The sequence below is a fragment of the Phocoena sinus genome, chromosome 16 (genome assembly GCF_008692025.1).
Source record: "Phocoena sinus isolate mPhoSin1 chromosome 16, mPhoSin1.pri, whole genome shotgun sequence".
Classification (NCBI taxonomy): domain Eukaryota; kingdom Metazoa; phylum Chordata; class Mammalia; order Artiodactyla; family Phocoenidae; genus Phocoena; species Phocoena sinus.
In genome coordinates this window covers 74,644,410-74,660,673 of record NC_045778.1, presented here as the reverse complement: position 1 = coordinate 74,660,673, position 16,264 = coordinate 74,644,410, and the positions used below count along the sequence as shown (strand labels likewise).

The following is a 16,264-nucleotide window of genomic DNA, read 5'->3' as shown; positions in this document are numbered from 1 at the left end:
AAGAATCTGAAAAAGAACATGTAATATAATACGTATAACTGAATCACTTTGCTGTACACCAGAAACTAACACAGCATTGTAAATTAACCATAATTCAATTTAAAAAAATGAGTCAGACCTTATTCATATCAGAAAAAGCTAAAAAAGAATTGAATTTTGTACTTTCCATATAATAACTGTCAATGAGAATGTACAACTGTTTCCTGAAATGACCAACACGGGCTAGCATCTAAAAATTAGATCTCTTCTTTGTGCCAAAATCCAAATTACGACAATGATACTGTATAGGTCGGATAGAGACATGTTTCTGAATATGTGAAAATGTAAAGTAAAGTAGTAAGTCTGTGGTATGAGATGGTCAGTGACAATACTATACGGCATTCTTAAGACAGTAGTTTTATTGTTATTTTGTAATTAGAAGTACTAGATAGACTGCTGAAATGAAGCCTCAGGACTAAAACATAAAGCACGTAGGGCAGTGAGGGCTAGGCAACTGGATCAGGAGTCACTGCACTATCTGCACGGCTTGGGCAAGGAAGGCACTTCCTCTACTCCGCCTTCATTCACTTTTCAGCTGTCTTAAAGCTTTCTTGAAACAAAGCTTCGTACTTTATTCACTTACCACAGCATTTTCTTCTGTGTAAATAAAAGAGATGAAATGATACGAGGATTATAAAGACTGTTAGAGAGACTCAAAACTCATTTTAGTAAGTTGTGATTGTGGTATATATTTAATCACAACTTTATTTTATAATAAATTTATATTTAATATATTTCAGTAGGAATGGGCATACAATTATGTACCTTTTTTCTTACACAACAATTTTATTAAAAGGTTTTGAAACTTAAAATAAAGTTGGATTAGAGGACTAGAGACAGGGATGTGGACTGCATTAAAATCCTGACTCTGTACTTCCTAGCTGGGTGAGCTTAAGCAGCATATTTAAAACAATGTGAGACTCAGCTTCCTCATTTATAATGTGGGCACAGTACTACTGCCCAGGATTGTAGCAAGATTATATGTAATAATGTATGTGAAAGTACCCAGAGTAGTTCTATTTGAAGGGATAAATAATGCATTTCCCCAGTACTCAAGATGAACATATGATTCACATGACAGAAAATATAATGTATATAAATCATAACTTATAAAACTATGCAGGCAAAAAATAATTATTTAGGACACAGAATCAAGGCAAGGTAAATAAAAAGTTCTCAAGATATTTAAGGAGTAATCTTAAATTATTTCAGCACAGGGTGAGGGATAAATCAGTGAATTTAATCAGCCTATGGTTTACTATATAAAAATTATATTTACATATAAATTCAGAATGTATTTGTAGAGCAATTTGTATTTTACATTTTTTAGGTAATTACCCACAAAGTCTAGATAGAATAATCTTAGCATATTAAAAATAAAAGCTTTTAAAAAATGAATGCCAGGGCTTCCCTGGTGGCGCAGTGGTTGAGAGTCCGCCTGCCGATGCAGGGGACATGGGTTCGTGCACCAGTCCGGGAAGATCCCACATGCCGCGGAGCGGCTGGGCCCGTGAGCCATGGCCGCTGAGCCTGCGCGTCCGGAGCCTGTGCTCCGCAACGGGAGAGGCCACAACAGTGAGAGGCCCGTGTACCGCGAGAAAAAAAAAAAAAAAAAGAATGCCAAAGAACCTACCAAAGCAATAAAAATATAAGAACTACCATATCACTAGGAAAAAGACAGAAATCTATTTTTAATGCATAAAATTAGTTCTTTAAAATAAAATTGTACTCAGTTGAAATTTCTGAAATAAACAATAATAGCTAGCCTTTACCAAAAGAATGCTTATTGAGTATCAGACGCTATGTTCAGTACTTAAGCTATTGCACCTATTAATCCTTACAACCCTAAGAAATCCTTTCAAACACTATCTTAGAGATTGGGAGAGTGAAATTTGACCAAGATTAAATTATACTTGGAGTCACAGAACTACAGCTTCCCTTAGAATCTTGGCCCTTAAACAGTACGGGAAACATCTTTACATGCATGAGAAAAACACCTATATTTTATTGGCTAATAAGATTACACAGCATTTAAGTCAGGAAAATGTATTTAAAATGAAAATCCAGCTTTTGTCCCCCAATTTTTAATGTGTTCAGTGGCCATAATTTTAGAATCTTTATCTCTTATTTTCAGAAGTCAAAACTTTTCATGTGTCAAAATCAATGGGGGATGTTTACCACATTACTGGAAACAAAGGAGCCACGTTAATGCTAAATCTCTTCTTAGGGGAAGAAACAAAAAAACATTTTTCCTCTTATAAATTCAAAACTACAAACAAGAAAGGGTAACATGAAGAAGAAAATTAATCTTAGTACATCTCCAAAAATGATGTTTTCATGAATAGATAACTAGATAAATGTTGAATAAATAAATGAATGTTGCTGTTAGTTTTACACTTGTAACTTACCTAGGTTTCTCTTGAGTGATTAAGATTTTCACTTTATTAAGAGCCTTCTTGGCCCCTGTGGCTGCAGCCAGCTTGGTGTGAGCTGGGCTGGAGTGTGGGCTGGATATGTACACTTTTTTCCCAGGGCCTGAGGGTGGCTTGGATGGAGAGAAGTCTGAGATGAATACAATGCCCTCACTGGTGAGTACTGTATTGAGAGAAGCAAAACTCTAATTAAAGTTTAATCAAGTATAGCATAGAGTTTTATTCCAATACAATTTTGAAAGCAAGGTAATGATAATTTTAATAATATAGAACTGGCAGTGTTATGCAGTCATAACATAACGGGAATGTTCTCCAAGTTAAAGTGAAACTGGTGGTCCATTACAATTCATCAGAGGCCTCCAAGCTCAGCATTCCAAATTAATGTTTTATATTAAAAAGATACCAGAAGGTTACTGGCAGAAAGAACAAATGTTTGTTCTTCCAAATATATTCAGTACATGGACTTTCATTAAAAACCTTTCCTCATTATATCCCATAACTTCAAAATCCAAAGACTTTCAGAATATAAAATTCACAGAAGAAATAAAAAATCCCATATGTAAGAGGCTCTGCATACCACACTTGGTAAGTTCAAATATTTGACTTGATGATACTAATTTTTCATCATTATCATGAGCTACTCAGTCTAAATATATTTTCCTTTTTCTTCTTGCGCATCAAATTGAACCTCGGGATGTGTAAAAAGTGTTCTTTTTCTCTTTACATCTAGAGTAAAAGTAAAGTGCCAACAGCGGTTTACTAAGTGTACGGAAATGAATTTCAAGGAGGCAGCACCACATTTAACAATACAAATTGTGCCTTTTTATGAATGAAAAACTAATCCCCCTCAAAACGGGCTGACTAATACTAATACATATCTGATTATAAAAGTCTTATCTATCCTGGCAATCAGCAAGGCTGCTTTAAACACAGGGAACAAAGCAGCATTCAAGAATCATGACAACCCCGGCACATTCAATGAGCAAATTAAACATGTTAGGTCAACTGATGCTTTGAAATATATAGTACTTTCATCAACCAAATTACAGAGATGCAGTATATTAGCCTGAAGCCTTGTCTCCTTTCAGATTACAGAAGTCACCCTTCAAGGTCCCAGTCATCCCTTCTTTTGTGATGCCCTCACTCCCTGAGGCTGCCAGCTAGGCCAGCCCTCCTCTGTGCTCCCACAGCACTGCATTTCACAGCAAACTAGTGAGTGAATGAGTGAGTGAGTGTACACATACGTTCATATACACACATTTATATATACAAAGCCTAAACACATTGTATTGCAATTATTTATACAGCTGTGTTTCCCATTTTAATTTCTACTTGTCTGTCCTACTCTCCCTCCATCAACTCACACATACACCTACTCTCCCTCCATCAACTCACACACACACACACCCCTCAATAAATGTTGGTGGATACACGTTAGAATTTTGAGTCATTCAAATTCAGGGAAAACATTCTTTACCATAGTTAATCCCCTTACCTCTTTCAAGTCGTTGATCGAATATCAAAATGAAGCCTATTTTGACCACTTTATCTAATACAACAACTTGCCCACTCCCATTCCCCCACTCCCTTTACCTTGTTTTACTTTTTTTTTTTTTTTTTTTCTTCTTTCCTTGCGGTATGCGGGCCTCTCACTATTGTGGCCTTTCCCGTTTCGGAGCACAGGCTCCGGACACACAGGCTCAGCGACCATGGCTCACGGGCCCAGCCGCTCCGCGGGATGTGGGATCCTCCCAGACGGGGGCACGAACCCGCGTCCCCTGCATCGGCAGGCGGACTCTCAACCACTGCGCCACCAGGGAAGCCCCTGTTTTACTTTTTTATACCACTTATAACCTCTTAATATGTTGTAATTTATTAATTCATTATGTTCATAGTTTACAATCTGACTCTCCCTCACTAGAATGCAAACTTTATGAAGGAAGGAATTCTTGCCCTGGTTCACTGATATATTCCAGGTTCCCAGAACACTCCTGGCATATAATAATAGCTCAAGAAATATCTGTTGGCTAACTGAATAAAAAATATTTTCTACATAATTTAGTCACAAAAATATCTGTCTAGAATCTGATTTTTAGATCAGTAGCTTAGTAAAATATCAAAAGCACACTGGGAAAAACAGAGTCCACGAGAAAAAAATCCCTTGGGCTTGGTCTTTTCCTGACATGCGTCTGTTTATGGCACTCAAAATATACGGCATGAATTAAAACAATTTTTTAAAAAGGAAGAAATGAATTTGGCCACAGACTAAATGAAACCCTTGACTCAGGTTCTTTCGATGTTCCTAGAAAAGAATTTAATTAAGTCTGAATTAGAGTAACACAGCTACTCTCTCTTTCTCTGACTAATCTAATTCTGTTCACAAATTCCACACAGTGAAGGTCTGGCTTGCTGATTTAAATTTCTAACCATCATAGTATCTCTAATAAGAGCTGAAAATATATGAACTAGATGTGTTTCTCATTTTAACATTATAGGTGTATGAAGGGTGTGTGTGTGTGTAGCATTAACCATATATGTTACAAACACCTCAACTCATTTTCCACAAGAAACTAGTACTCACAAGTTAAATGTGAGGGATCAAAAGGATCAAAAGAAAAAGAAAGAATGTTATCTGCATAGCTCTTCTTCCAGAGTTTGGTGCCAGTATCTGCATTCCAGAGCACAATATAATTTGGCGGATGGATAGCAAGCAATAAATCTCGGGAAGCATCTTGATTCCATAACCACTGAACATCTGTAAAGACCAGAAAAATAAAGGCAAAATTCAGAAATCACCCACTTCAAATTACTTGTCTAATGTGTCCTTGATATCTAGTTGTGTGTGTGTGTATGTGTGTGTGTGTGTTTACATAGTCCTTAAAATCTTAACTACCCCCCTTCGATGTTGCATATATGTGTCAGGATTGATAGGAAAAGCTAATTTTATATAAAAATGAGCTGTCTGGACATTAGAATCTAGAGGTCAAAATTTCCAAGTAATCTGAAATATTACTTCAAAGAAAATACAAAGCAATTTACACTATTCATTATTTAAAACTTTATGTCAAAGACTGTCCTAGCCATGATCAATGTCAGACTCTCCTAATGTTTTTGTGGAATTACTTAATGGGACTTTACAGAATTTCATGTTTTTCCATAACAATAAAGAGGATAAGGATCTAGTTCAATAGCACAGTAAGTACTTGTTAAGTATTTTTTAAATAGCCATTTAAAAGATTCACTCAGTCAAGAGAGCCACTCAGTCAAAGCCTGAAGAGCCCAGGAATACTGTATTGATTACAGGTCAGTAACATAAGCAAGCAAACAAATGATCTATGTGAAAATGAGAAAAAAAATTATCTCTATTAAGAGAAAGTAAGCACTGAGGGCTAATTCAAAAGAGCAGTTCGGGCCAGCTTACTTATATTCTAGCTTACATTTACAAGACTGTTTACAGCAGCTTAATTTTTCTCATCATGCTCAACTGAGGGCAAGACTGAAATTAATGCATTCTACCAAAGCACAAATCAACTGAGATTTGAGGAAATAAGCCCAGAAGCGTATTGATAAGGAAAAGAAAGCTAGATTCGGATCAGCAGAACAGGCTAAACACAATCAAGAGTTAACTGAGAAGTGATGAAATTAAACGAAAGGGAAAAACCAACCACTCTAAGAGTAAGTGTATTAATACAGACGCTTGGTGGAGTACAGACTTTCCTCACCCTGAATAGGCTTGGCATGCTCTTGGATCTCACACTGAGCTACTCCTGCTGCTACATCCCAAACGATGATCTTTCCATTGACATCAGCAGAAGCTAAGCGCAAGGAATATGGCGAGCCAATGTTATGGTGATAATTTTCCCTGGCCCATTTAACCTAGTATCGAGAAGAAATCAAATCAAGTAAATACTTGCACTGGATGAAACTATACATAATTTTCATAAAACGCCAACTGGAACCCAAACTACATTCTACACTTATATTATAAAAATAGGAAACTAGGGGACCCTCCTACACTGTTGGTGGGAATATAAATTGGTACAGCCACTATGGAGAACAGTATGGAGGTTTCTTAAAAAACTAAAAATAGAACTACCATATGACCCAGCAATCCCACTCCTGGGCATATACCCAGAGAAAACCATAATTCAAAAAGATACATGCACCCCAATGTTCATTGCAGCACTATTTACAATAGGCAGGACATGAAAGCAAACTAAATGTCCCTCAATGGAGGAATGGATAAAAATGTGGTACATACTTACAATGGAATATTACTCATCCATAAAAAAGAACAAAATAATGCCATTTATAGCAACATGAATGGACCCAGACATTGTCATACTGAGTGAAGTAAGTCAGGTACAGAAAGACAAATATCATATGATATTGCTTATATGCGGAATCTTTAAAAAAGGGTACAAATGAACTTATTTACAAAACAGAAGTAGAGTCACGAATATAGTAAACAAACTTATGATTACCAAGGGATAAGGGCAGGGGGAGGGATAAACTGAGAGACTGGGATTGACATTTACACACTACTATATATAAAATAGATAACTAATAAGAACCTGCTGTACAGCACAGGGAACTCTACTTAATACTCTGTAATGGGCTATATGGGAAAAGAATCTAAAAAAAAAAAGTGGATATGTGTGTATGTATAACTGATTCATTTTGCTGTATAGCAGAAACACAACATTGTAAATCAACTATACTCCAATAAAAATTTTTAAGAAAGGAAACTAGCTTCCATCTTGAAAGTCAGACTTTTTTATTATTTATGATATTTTTTTAAAAGTTGCAATTAAAAGATTTTTGAAAACATCACAATGTTCCTGCCTTTAAAATATGAAAAATGATGCACAACCTTAATAATATGGGGAATTCAGGTAAAAAACTCCAGAATACCATATCTTAAAATGGTATGATCATTGGTATATCATTTGATCACAGTAATAACCATAAAACCTAATTCTGACATAACATGTAAAATCCTAAATTGCTAAGCAGAATCTTTTCCTGCATTCTATTCTTCTAATTAAAAGGAGACAACTTACAGCTACAAAAACCTTGCACAGGAAAAAACAAAAGCAAACAAAAACTCTGGCTATCCCTCTCATAAAACTGGAAAATAACGTTAACAGTTTTTTCTCTAAAAAACAAATTTGTGCATCATAGTTTTAGTAATATCATTAAGAACAGTTTTTAAAAAAAATAAAAAACACAAGAATCCCGGCACAAAATTAAGAAATTAACTGAGCATCGAATACTGGCAGAGTAAGGAATAAAACACAGAGTCCTAACTCTGAGCCAAGGCCTTCCCTGGACACAAGCTCCCCTCCCCTCTAGCTCAGCATCCTACTTGCTTACTTCAGAACATTTCCCACACAACACTTTGTAATTATTCTGTTTACTTTCTTTTGACCTATCCCCAACCCTATCACCAATCTCACTCCGTAGGGCAGGATCACCAAGGCCTCACTCACATTTCTATCCCCCAGCCTTAACACAGTGCCTGCAGCTGACGTTCGAGTATGTGTTCAGTAAATGATCTTAACACCACAGACTCTTCAAATATATACCTATGTAGACATATGTACACAGACACACAGATGTGTGTATTTGTAAGTAAGCACTCATAGAAAATGCTAGGTTAGGGAAGCATGCTAACCAATTCCAACAGCCTTCGTGAAAAAGATGGAAACAAAGTTTTCTGAACTCCAGTGTTAAACAAGCCTTAGGTTTCTACTCCAACACATCTTTTCCTCGGGCAAGAATTTTTTTAATAAAATGTGTGCGTAGCCATATATATATGCATATATGTTTGAATGTGTATATACATATATTCACATGTATGAATGTATGTATACTCTCCCTCTTCATTATTTGCAGATTCTGTATTTGTGAATTTGCTTACCCGCTAAAATGTATTTGTGATTTTATTTGCGAAATCAGTATTCGCAGTGCTTTTGCAGTCATTCATGGACATGTGCAGGGTAGTGAAAAATCTGAGTCACTCAACATGCAACCGCATCCCAGCTGTGGTTGAATGAGGCACTCTTGTTCCAGTTCTCATAATGTAAACAAATGCCTTTTCTGAGGTCTATTAAGTACCATGTTTTTTGCATTTTTGTGCTTCTTGTTGACGATTTCACTGTTTAAAATGGTCCTCAAGCGCAGCGGTGAAGTGCTCTCTAGTGCTCCTAAGCACAAGAAGCTGTGACGTGCCTTACAGAAAAAAGACACGTGAAATAACCTTTGTCCAGGCATGAATTATAGTGCTATCGGTCATGAGCTCAATGATCATAAATCAACAATATATAATAAATGTCTTTTAACAGAAACACATAAAAAACAAGGTTATGTATCAATCAGTTGATGAAAATATTGTGACTAAAGGCTCACTCGGAACCACACCGTGTATTTCCCTGAGGAGCCATCAATGTTTCAGTATATGTTAACTCAGTGTTTGCAACAACTTTACAGAATAAAACTACCACGGATAAGAATTATTGTTGTGTGTGTCTGTGTGTGAGTGTGTAGTACTTGAATTCCATCTTTGTAAACGTCAAGCAGTGTACATATTAAAAAAAAAATCAGACCTACTAGAGAATGGACTTGAGGACACAAGGAGGGGGAAGGGTAAGCTGGGACAAAGTGAGAGAGTGGTAGTGTATATATGGACATATATACACTACCAAATGTAAAATAGATAGCTAGCGGGAAGCAGGCACATAGCACAGGAGGATCAGCTCGGTGCTTTGTGACCACCTAGAGGGGTGGGATAGGGAGGGTGGGAGGGAGGGAGACGCAAGAGGGAAGAGATATGGGGATATATGTATATGTATAACTGATTCACTTTGTTATAAAGCAGAAACTAACACACCATTGTAAAGCAATTATACTCCAATAAAAATGTTAAAAAAAATCACCTAAACACAGCATAATCAAACTGCTGAAAATCAACATAAGGAGATGAGATGAGAAAAGATACAATGCATACAGGGAAACAAAGACAAAAATTTCTCATTAAAAATTACCCAAGCTGGGAGATAGTGGAGTGATATCTTTAAAGCACTACAAGAAAAAAAAGAAAAAAAAAACTGGTGAAATAGTTTCTCAGCCAAATAAAAGCTGAAAGGATCAACCAATATCAGATACGTGCCTCAAGGACTTAAAGGAAATTCTTCAGGCAAAAGGAATATGATGCCAGACTGAAACACAGATCTACACTAAGAAATGAAAACTCCAGAAATGCCAAAAAGACAGAAATGGTGTGTGTGGGGGGAGAGAATATATTTTTTCTCAAAAAAAAAAAAAAAACCCAAAAAACAAAACAAAAAAAACCCCTATACCTAACATCAGAATTGAATGAATGCTTTCCTCCTAGGCTCAGGAATAAGACAAGAGTATCCTCCCTCCACTTCTATTCACTGTAGTAGAGGTCCTAGTCAACACAATAGCACAAAGGAAAAGAAATAAAGGACACCAGATTATCAGTGAAAAACCTAAACTGTCATTATCTGAAGATAACATGATTGTCTATGTAAAACAAACAAAAAAATCACCCAAATTACTAGATCTAACAAGTTTAGCAAGATCACAAGATACATGTTAGTATTATAAAAAAAAAAATCACCTGGGGCTTCCCTGGTGGCGCAGTGGTTGAGAGTCAGTCTGCCTGCCGATGCAGGGGACACGGGTTCGTGCCCCGGTCCGGGAGGATCCCACATGCCGCGGAGCGGCTGGGCTCGTGTGCCATGGCCGCTGAGCCTGCGCGTCTGGAGCCTGTGCTCCGCAACGGGAGAGGCCACAACAGTGAAAGGCCCGCGTACCGCAAAAAAAATCACCTGTATTTTTCTCTACTTCACATTACATACAAAAATTAAGTCAACTTGGATCTGAAATTTAAATATAAGAGCTAAAACCATACATTCTTAGATGAAAACAAAGGTGTAAATCTTATTGACATTGGGAAGAGCAATGGTTCTTGGATACAGCAACAAAAGAAAAACATTATCCCTACATCAAAATTTAAAACTTTTGTGCTTCATAGGGCACTATCAAAAAAGTGAAAGATAACTCGCAGAATGAGGGAAAATATTTGCCAACCATATATCTGATAAGGGACTTGTATCTAGAATACATAAAGAACTCTTACAACTCCAAAATTTTTAAAAATACAATTTTAAAATGGGCAAAGGAATGAACAGACACTTCTCAAAGAAGATATACAAATGGCCAAAAAACACATGGAAAGATGCTAAACATCATTAGCCATCAGGGAAATGCAAACCAAAACCACAATGAGAACCACTTCATATCTGCTAGGATGGCTATAATCAAAAGGACATATAATAACAAGTGTTGTTCAGGATGAGGAGAAATTGGAGCGCTCATACGCTGCTATAGGAATGTAAAATAGCACAGCCTCTTTGGAAAATGGTCTGGCAGTTCCTCAAAAAGTTAAACGTAGAGTTGCCATGAGTCAGCAATTCTAATCCTAGGCATATACCCAAGAGCAATGAAAACACAGGTTCACACAAACAGACTGTGCACAAATGTTCACAGCAGTATTATTCCTAATACCTAAAAAGTGGGAAATACCCAAATGTCCATCGATAAATAAATGTTGTATATCATACAGTGGAATATTATTCAGCAATAAAGAGGAACAGAGAACTGACATATGCTACGGCATGGATGAACCTTGAAAACATTATTCTAGGTGAGAGAAGCTAGGCACATATTGTATCATCTCATTTATTTGAAATGTCTAGAACAGACAAATCTACAGGACAGAAAGTAGATTAGTGGCTGCCTAGGGATGAAGGGGACGGGGAAAAGGCATGGGTAGCAACTGCTAATGGGTACAGGGTTTCTTTTGGGGGTTATGAAACTGACTGTGGTGACAGCTACACAACTCTGTGGATACACTGAAAGCCAGGGAATTGTATGCTTTAAATGGGTGAATTTAAATGGTATGAATATCTCAGTAAACCTGTTAACAATGAAAAAGACCTCAAATCTCTATCTCCAATTGTAACAACTCCCCTAAAATTTCAGATCAGTATAATTCAATTGCCCCAGGTGTCTCAGACTTTGCACGTTAAACACTTAAACTCACCGACTTCTCATACATTCACCTCATCAAAGCAACACTGCCATTCAACTACTCAAACAGAAACCTTGGAGTCTTTCTATTCTGACTCTCCCTTAAGATTGTTTACTATAAAGGCTATCAAGTTTACCTCTCAGCTCCTAAATGGAACTCCTTCACGCCTCTGCTTTATTTTAGGCCCTAAGAATTTCCTGCCCAAATTACTGCAATTCTCCTAAATGATCCCACTGCCTTGTCTTCCCTTTTTCCAACAGATTCTCCACTGCTGCCAGAATGAGTTTTTCTAAAATGCAAATACAATCATATCAATCTCCTACTTAAAAATCCAGATTCCTTCATAATCTTACAAACCTTTTGCGGCAGGTGAATTTCTCCAGCTACCTTCTTTCATCACTCCTATATGTGTATCCCATCTTTTAGCCATCCTTACACATATTACTTCCCTTTGTGTATATCCTCCCTTTTTCCTGCAGTGCACCTCTCCCAATTTTCACTTGGCCAACTACTGTTTACAGTCCCTAAAATGAAAAGACTTCTGAGACCCTCCTTTGATCCCTAAAACGAGGTGACCTGTAGCTCCTTTGTCTTTCCACAGCATATTAGGCAGGTCTCACTTACCACACTGTATTTGTATGTTTTCTTTTCATTCTTCCTCGCTAGACAATGAATTGCTTGAGGGCTTTCATCTCTATATCCTTAGCACATGTTAGGTGCTCAAAATTAATGAGTGAATGAGTGGTCCAGTACATGGTAGAATTAGTGTTTTCCACCAGCTTTGAAATGACCTAAGAACTAGCATTTTAGCTCATTCTAGCTCATCTGAGCCATACTAGCTCATCCTGATGTGACATTATATATGGAAATACTAGGCTACCCCAAATAGATTATCATACTTAAAACCTATTCAACATGTGTACATATGACTTACTGAGATTCTAGCGATATTTAAAACTTTAGAATAGACAACATGTTATAGGGTCAAAGTGGGATCTGACTTACCTTAACAACATCAGCTTTATGTTTTTCTAAAACTTGAAGCGTTTGAGCAGTATTGGAATCAATCACTACCACCAACGAATGACATCCATAAGCAATTAAACCTTGCCAGCCCCTAACAAAAAGTGTTAAAATTTAAGTAAAAAGCAAAGCAAAGCAACTTCTCTCTTGCCAAGAGGCAGCCTAAATAAGTGAGAAATCTAACTAACATGCACCACCGTTAATAAAATTATTTAAGCCCAAAGGCTAGTATTTGACATTATACCATTTAAATAAAATTTTTAAAAAGCTTGTTTAGTTTTTCTTTCAGATAAAAAAAGAAGGTTCTGAGAGACATGCACGTAGAGCCGTGAAGACGTATAAAGCAACTCCTGTCGTCTATTTGTCTTTGAGGGCATATACCTTGTCTTATTCAACTTTTAATACTGAGCATCCACAAAGTGCGTGGGATCATGCTCCCCGGTATCTGTGATTAGCCCCGGTCCTTCCCACCAGATAAAAAAAAGACAAACAGTGAACAGGAGGTTTCGGTACTCTTGCCAACGTTCCCAGTAGCCACAGCTACCGCAGTCAGCGTTATATTTGTCTAGTTGTCAATTTGCAGTGTCATTTCACAGGAAACCGATAAAGGTGAAATGAAGTGCCGGCGAGAGCACCGGAGCCTGGCACAGGGTCCGGCACACTGTTGAATGAATAAAGGTAAGAAACAGGGATGAAAGAGAAAGAAGACAGAATGGGGACGAGAACGTGGTCAGGGGAATTGACATTGGGGAGAGAAGGCTGGAGACTGGAGACAGGTTAAGAGACGGGACTGGGAGAGTGAGGAAGGTGTGGGGAAAAGAGCAAACAGAAACAGAGATGGTAGAACGAAGGCAAATATATCCGCACAGGGAAAGTTCCCACGTGGGGCATTTACAGCTTTTATCGTAACAACAAAAATCCAGCATTTAAATGAAAAACTCCAAGTGTGAGGGCGGCACCCAGTCTTTGCGAGGCCGAACTAAGCGGGGGGGGGGGGGGGGGGGGGGGAAACCTCTTGTTTTGTCCCCTTCCCCTCACAAACTCCTGGCCGAGCCTGGCGACCTCGGAGCCCCGCGCCCTCACCAGTCCACCGCCGCCTTGTTGTGGGCACTGAGGGCCCCGGTGAGGGTGCGCGCCGACACCTTAAAATTCACCGTGTAGGGTAACATCGCTGCGGCTAAGGCCGGCCCTCGGCGCCGACCCGCAACCAGGAAGCGACGGCCACTACGCTTCCGTTCCAAACAGAGTCCGGGTGGCTTCGTGGGCGCCGCAGTTTGGTTCCACCGCCCCCAGATACGGCTTCCTTCAGGTTCCTCCACGCCTATGTTCCGGCTACTTCAGGATGCCGCCGCTGTAGCGGTTCCGCAGCTCTGCGTAGGAGCCGGTGGTTCCCAGAAGAAAGAGGTGCTGACTCTGGTTACGTCCGGTTTGTTCTGACTGGGACTGCGTAGACCTATGTGCCCTGGTGGAAATGGTGAAAAGCAGGAGCTAAAAGCCCCAATTTGCCTTGCTGCCTTGGATTAGTTCACTTAGGGCAACTACCAATGACAGGCACTGTTGTAGGCATGGAAGATGTGCTGATGAAGAAGACAAAGTCTCCGCCCTCATGGAGTTGATAGAATAAATGCATGTGTGAAGTTAATTGGATGAATGGAGAGAGTGAATGAGAAGACTGGCCGGAACAGAAAAAATTTGCAAATACGGAGAATACTCCATATCTGGCCTTGGAAATACTTACAAAGCAACAACAAAATAGCGTTTCTCCTGAGGCCAAGTGCCCTTTGCCTTGTGTCTGTTTGTTGGGGTAGCTTTCGTTTGCCAGTTTCTCCTCTGCTGCTCTCCTTCAAGTCAGACTCAACGACTCCCTCCTCTGTACTCCACACTTTTTTTTATCCTTTAACACTCGACACAATGATTTCTTTACAATTTTTGCAGTCTTCTGTCTCTCCCCAAATACACTGCTAGTTCCTTAATCAACAAAAGGAACAAAAATAATGGTAATTTTGTCATCATGGGTCGTTGTGTCCACCTTATCACTCTTATAAAATGGCTTTCTCAACGATTACCGACAACGTCCTCTTAGTTGTTAAAGTTAATGAATACATTTTGGCTTTTAGTTATTCTCCGGCAATTGCTGCTTCCCTTCCCTTGCTGTCCTGCCTTCCCTGCCCCACGTCCTTCCCTACTGATGATACTTTGGGGTTAGCACAGATACCCATAACCACAGATCTAAATATACCACTGCCTTATTAAAAATCATTGGTGCCTCCTGTGACAGAGATTGCTAATTGTCTCCCAGAATTTATTCCCCTCTTCTTTCTTAGGAACGTAACCGCAATTTGTTTCCAGGCACATTATCACTCCATTAAATTAATACACACCCCAGCTTCCCTTACAACTAGATCAAGTCATAAGGCTGAATTCTGGCCAATGAGATGTAAATGGAAATGTGTAGTGACCTCTGAGAAACCACTCTTCTGTGCTGTTCTTCTGTGCTATTTCAATATGTATAACCATTGTTATCTGCAGATATGTTTGTCTAGCAAGGGAGACTAACACATTTTTAGGCAACTGTGTTATAGCAGAATAAATACACTCTAGTAGACTTAGAACTCCTCTCAGAAAGGAACCAAATCTCAATATTCCTTTCACCCCAACGCCCAGCACTCTTCCTGGTCCTCAATAAATGACTGATGGTGCAAGAGTTTTAAATGGCCTTGAGCATAAGGTCAACCAGGCATGAGGTGGCAGTAAGAAGTCAGTGCAGAAGCTCACAGATGGGGAAGGGGGCAGGGAACCCTCTTATAGTAAAAGGAATTAATTAGTTTGAATCTGTAAGCTGCCTTGAGGACATGAATGTTGAATATTCAGGGAAAGGATGGATGAACAGCTGGGGCTGGAACAGTAATATGTCTCCCATGGTACAAGAGTGTGAATTAAGTATGTTTCCTGGGTTTTTATGGCTTTCTCTGAAGCATCTGTCTTGGCCAGTTTGGAAGACAGAGTAAACACATTGGACAATTGCTCTTTCCATGGGAAGGAACCTAAGCTCTTCTTCTATGCCTGAAAAACTACCATTTCACTCCACGTCCGATGACGTCAACTCCAAGGCCGGGTAAAGTGGGCTCAGAGCATCCTTCCACAGCCGTCTCATTTGCTTCCCTAAACTAGGACAACTGTTTTTCCTCTTTTAAAGTTGGTGGAGATAAGAATATAATGGTGATATTTCCAATTACTACTCTGCTTGGGTGGGACAAAGCAGAGGAAAGGGATGAAGACAGAAATAATATATTACTGAATAAATCACTTACTTTGTAAGTGAAATTTCCAAGGTCACATCAGAGAGAGCGCTGGTAAATTGGTTTGACCATGGATGGAGATGTTGAGGATGAAGAAGATGAAGTCAGCTGCTTACTATGGAGCACTCATAAAATGCCAGGTACCATGCCAAGCCCTTCACCCCATCTGCATCATCCCACGGAATCTACTCAAAGTCATAAGGCTGTATTATAACAAGTGTCCTATGGATGACAAAAGTAAGGCTCACGGAGTTGCCTGAAGTTATGCAGTCAATAAAAGACAGAGCAGTGTTGGAATCCAGGTGAATCTGGTTCCAGAACTGATACTTTTAACTACTGACAACACCACA

The 16,264-nt window shown here is 38.8% G+C and overlaps 1 protein-coding gene across 3 annotated transcripts in view; it reads right to left on the bottom strand.

Moving 5' to 3' along the window:
• The window catches only part of WDR11 (WD repeat domain 11), a 55,216-nt gene extending 41,304 nt beyond the window's left edge, over positions 1–13,912 (bottom strand). The window contains exons 1-5 of one of the 3 annotated variants that reach the window (XM_032608519.1): positions 13,699–13,912; positions 12,598–12,709; positions 6,194–6,347; positions 5,053–5,226; positions 2,448–2,634 (exon numbers count right to left, since the gene is read on the bottom strand). In XM_032608519.1, coding sequence (XP_032464410.1) covers positions 2,448–2,634; positions 5,053–5,226; positions 6,194–6,347; positions 12,598–12,709; positions 13,699–13,784 — 713 coding nt within the window. In that variant the 5' untranslated portion in view covers positions 13,785–13,912. The remainder of the gene's footprint in view (positions 1–2,447; positions 2,635–5,052; positions 5,227–6,193; positions 6,348–12,597; positions 12,710–13,698) is intronic. The other 2 variants (XM_032608518.1, XM_032608517.1) reach the window with 2 other exon arrangements.
• Positions 13,913–16,264: the final 2,352 nt, after the last annotated feature.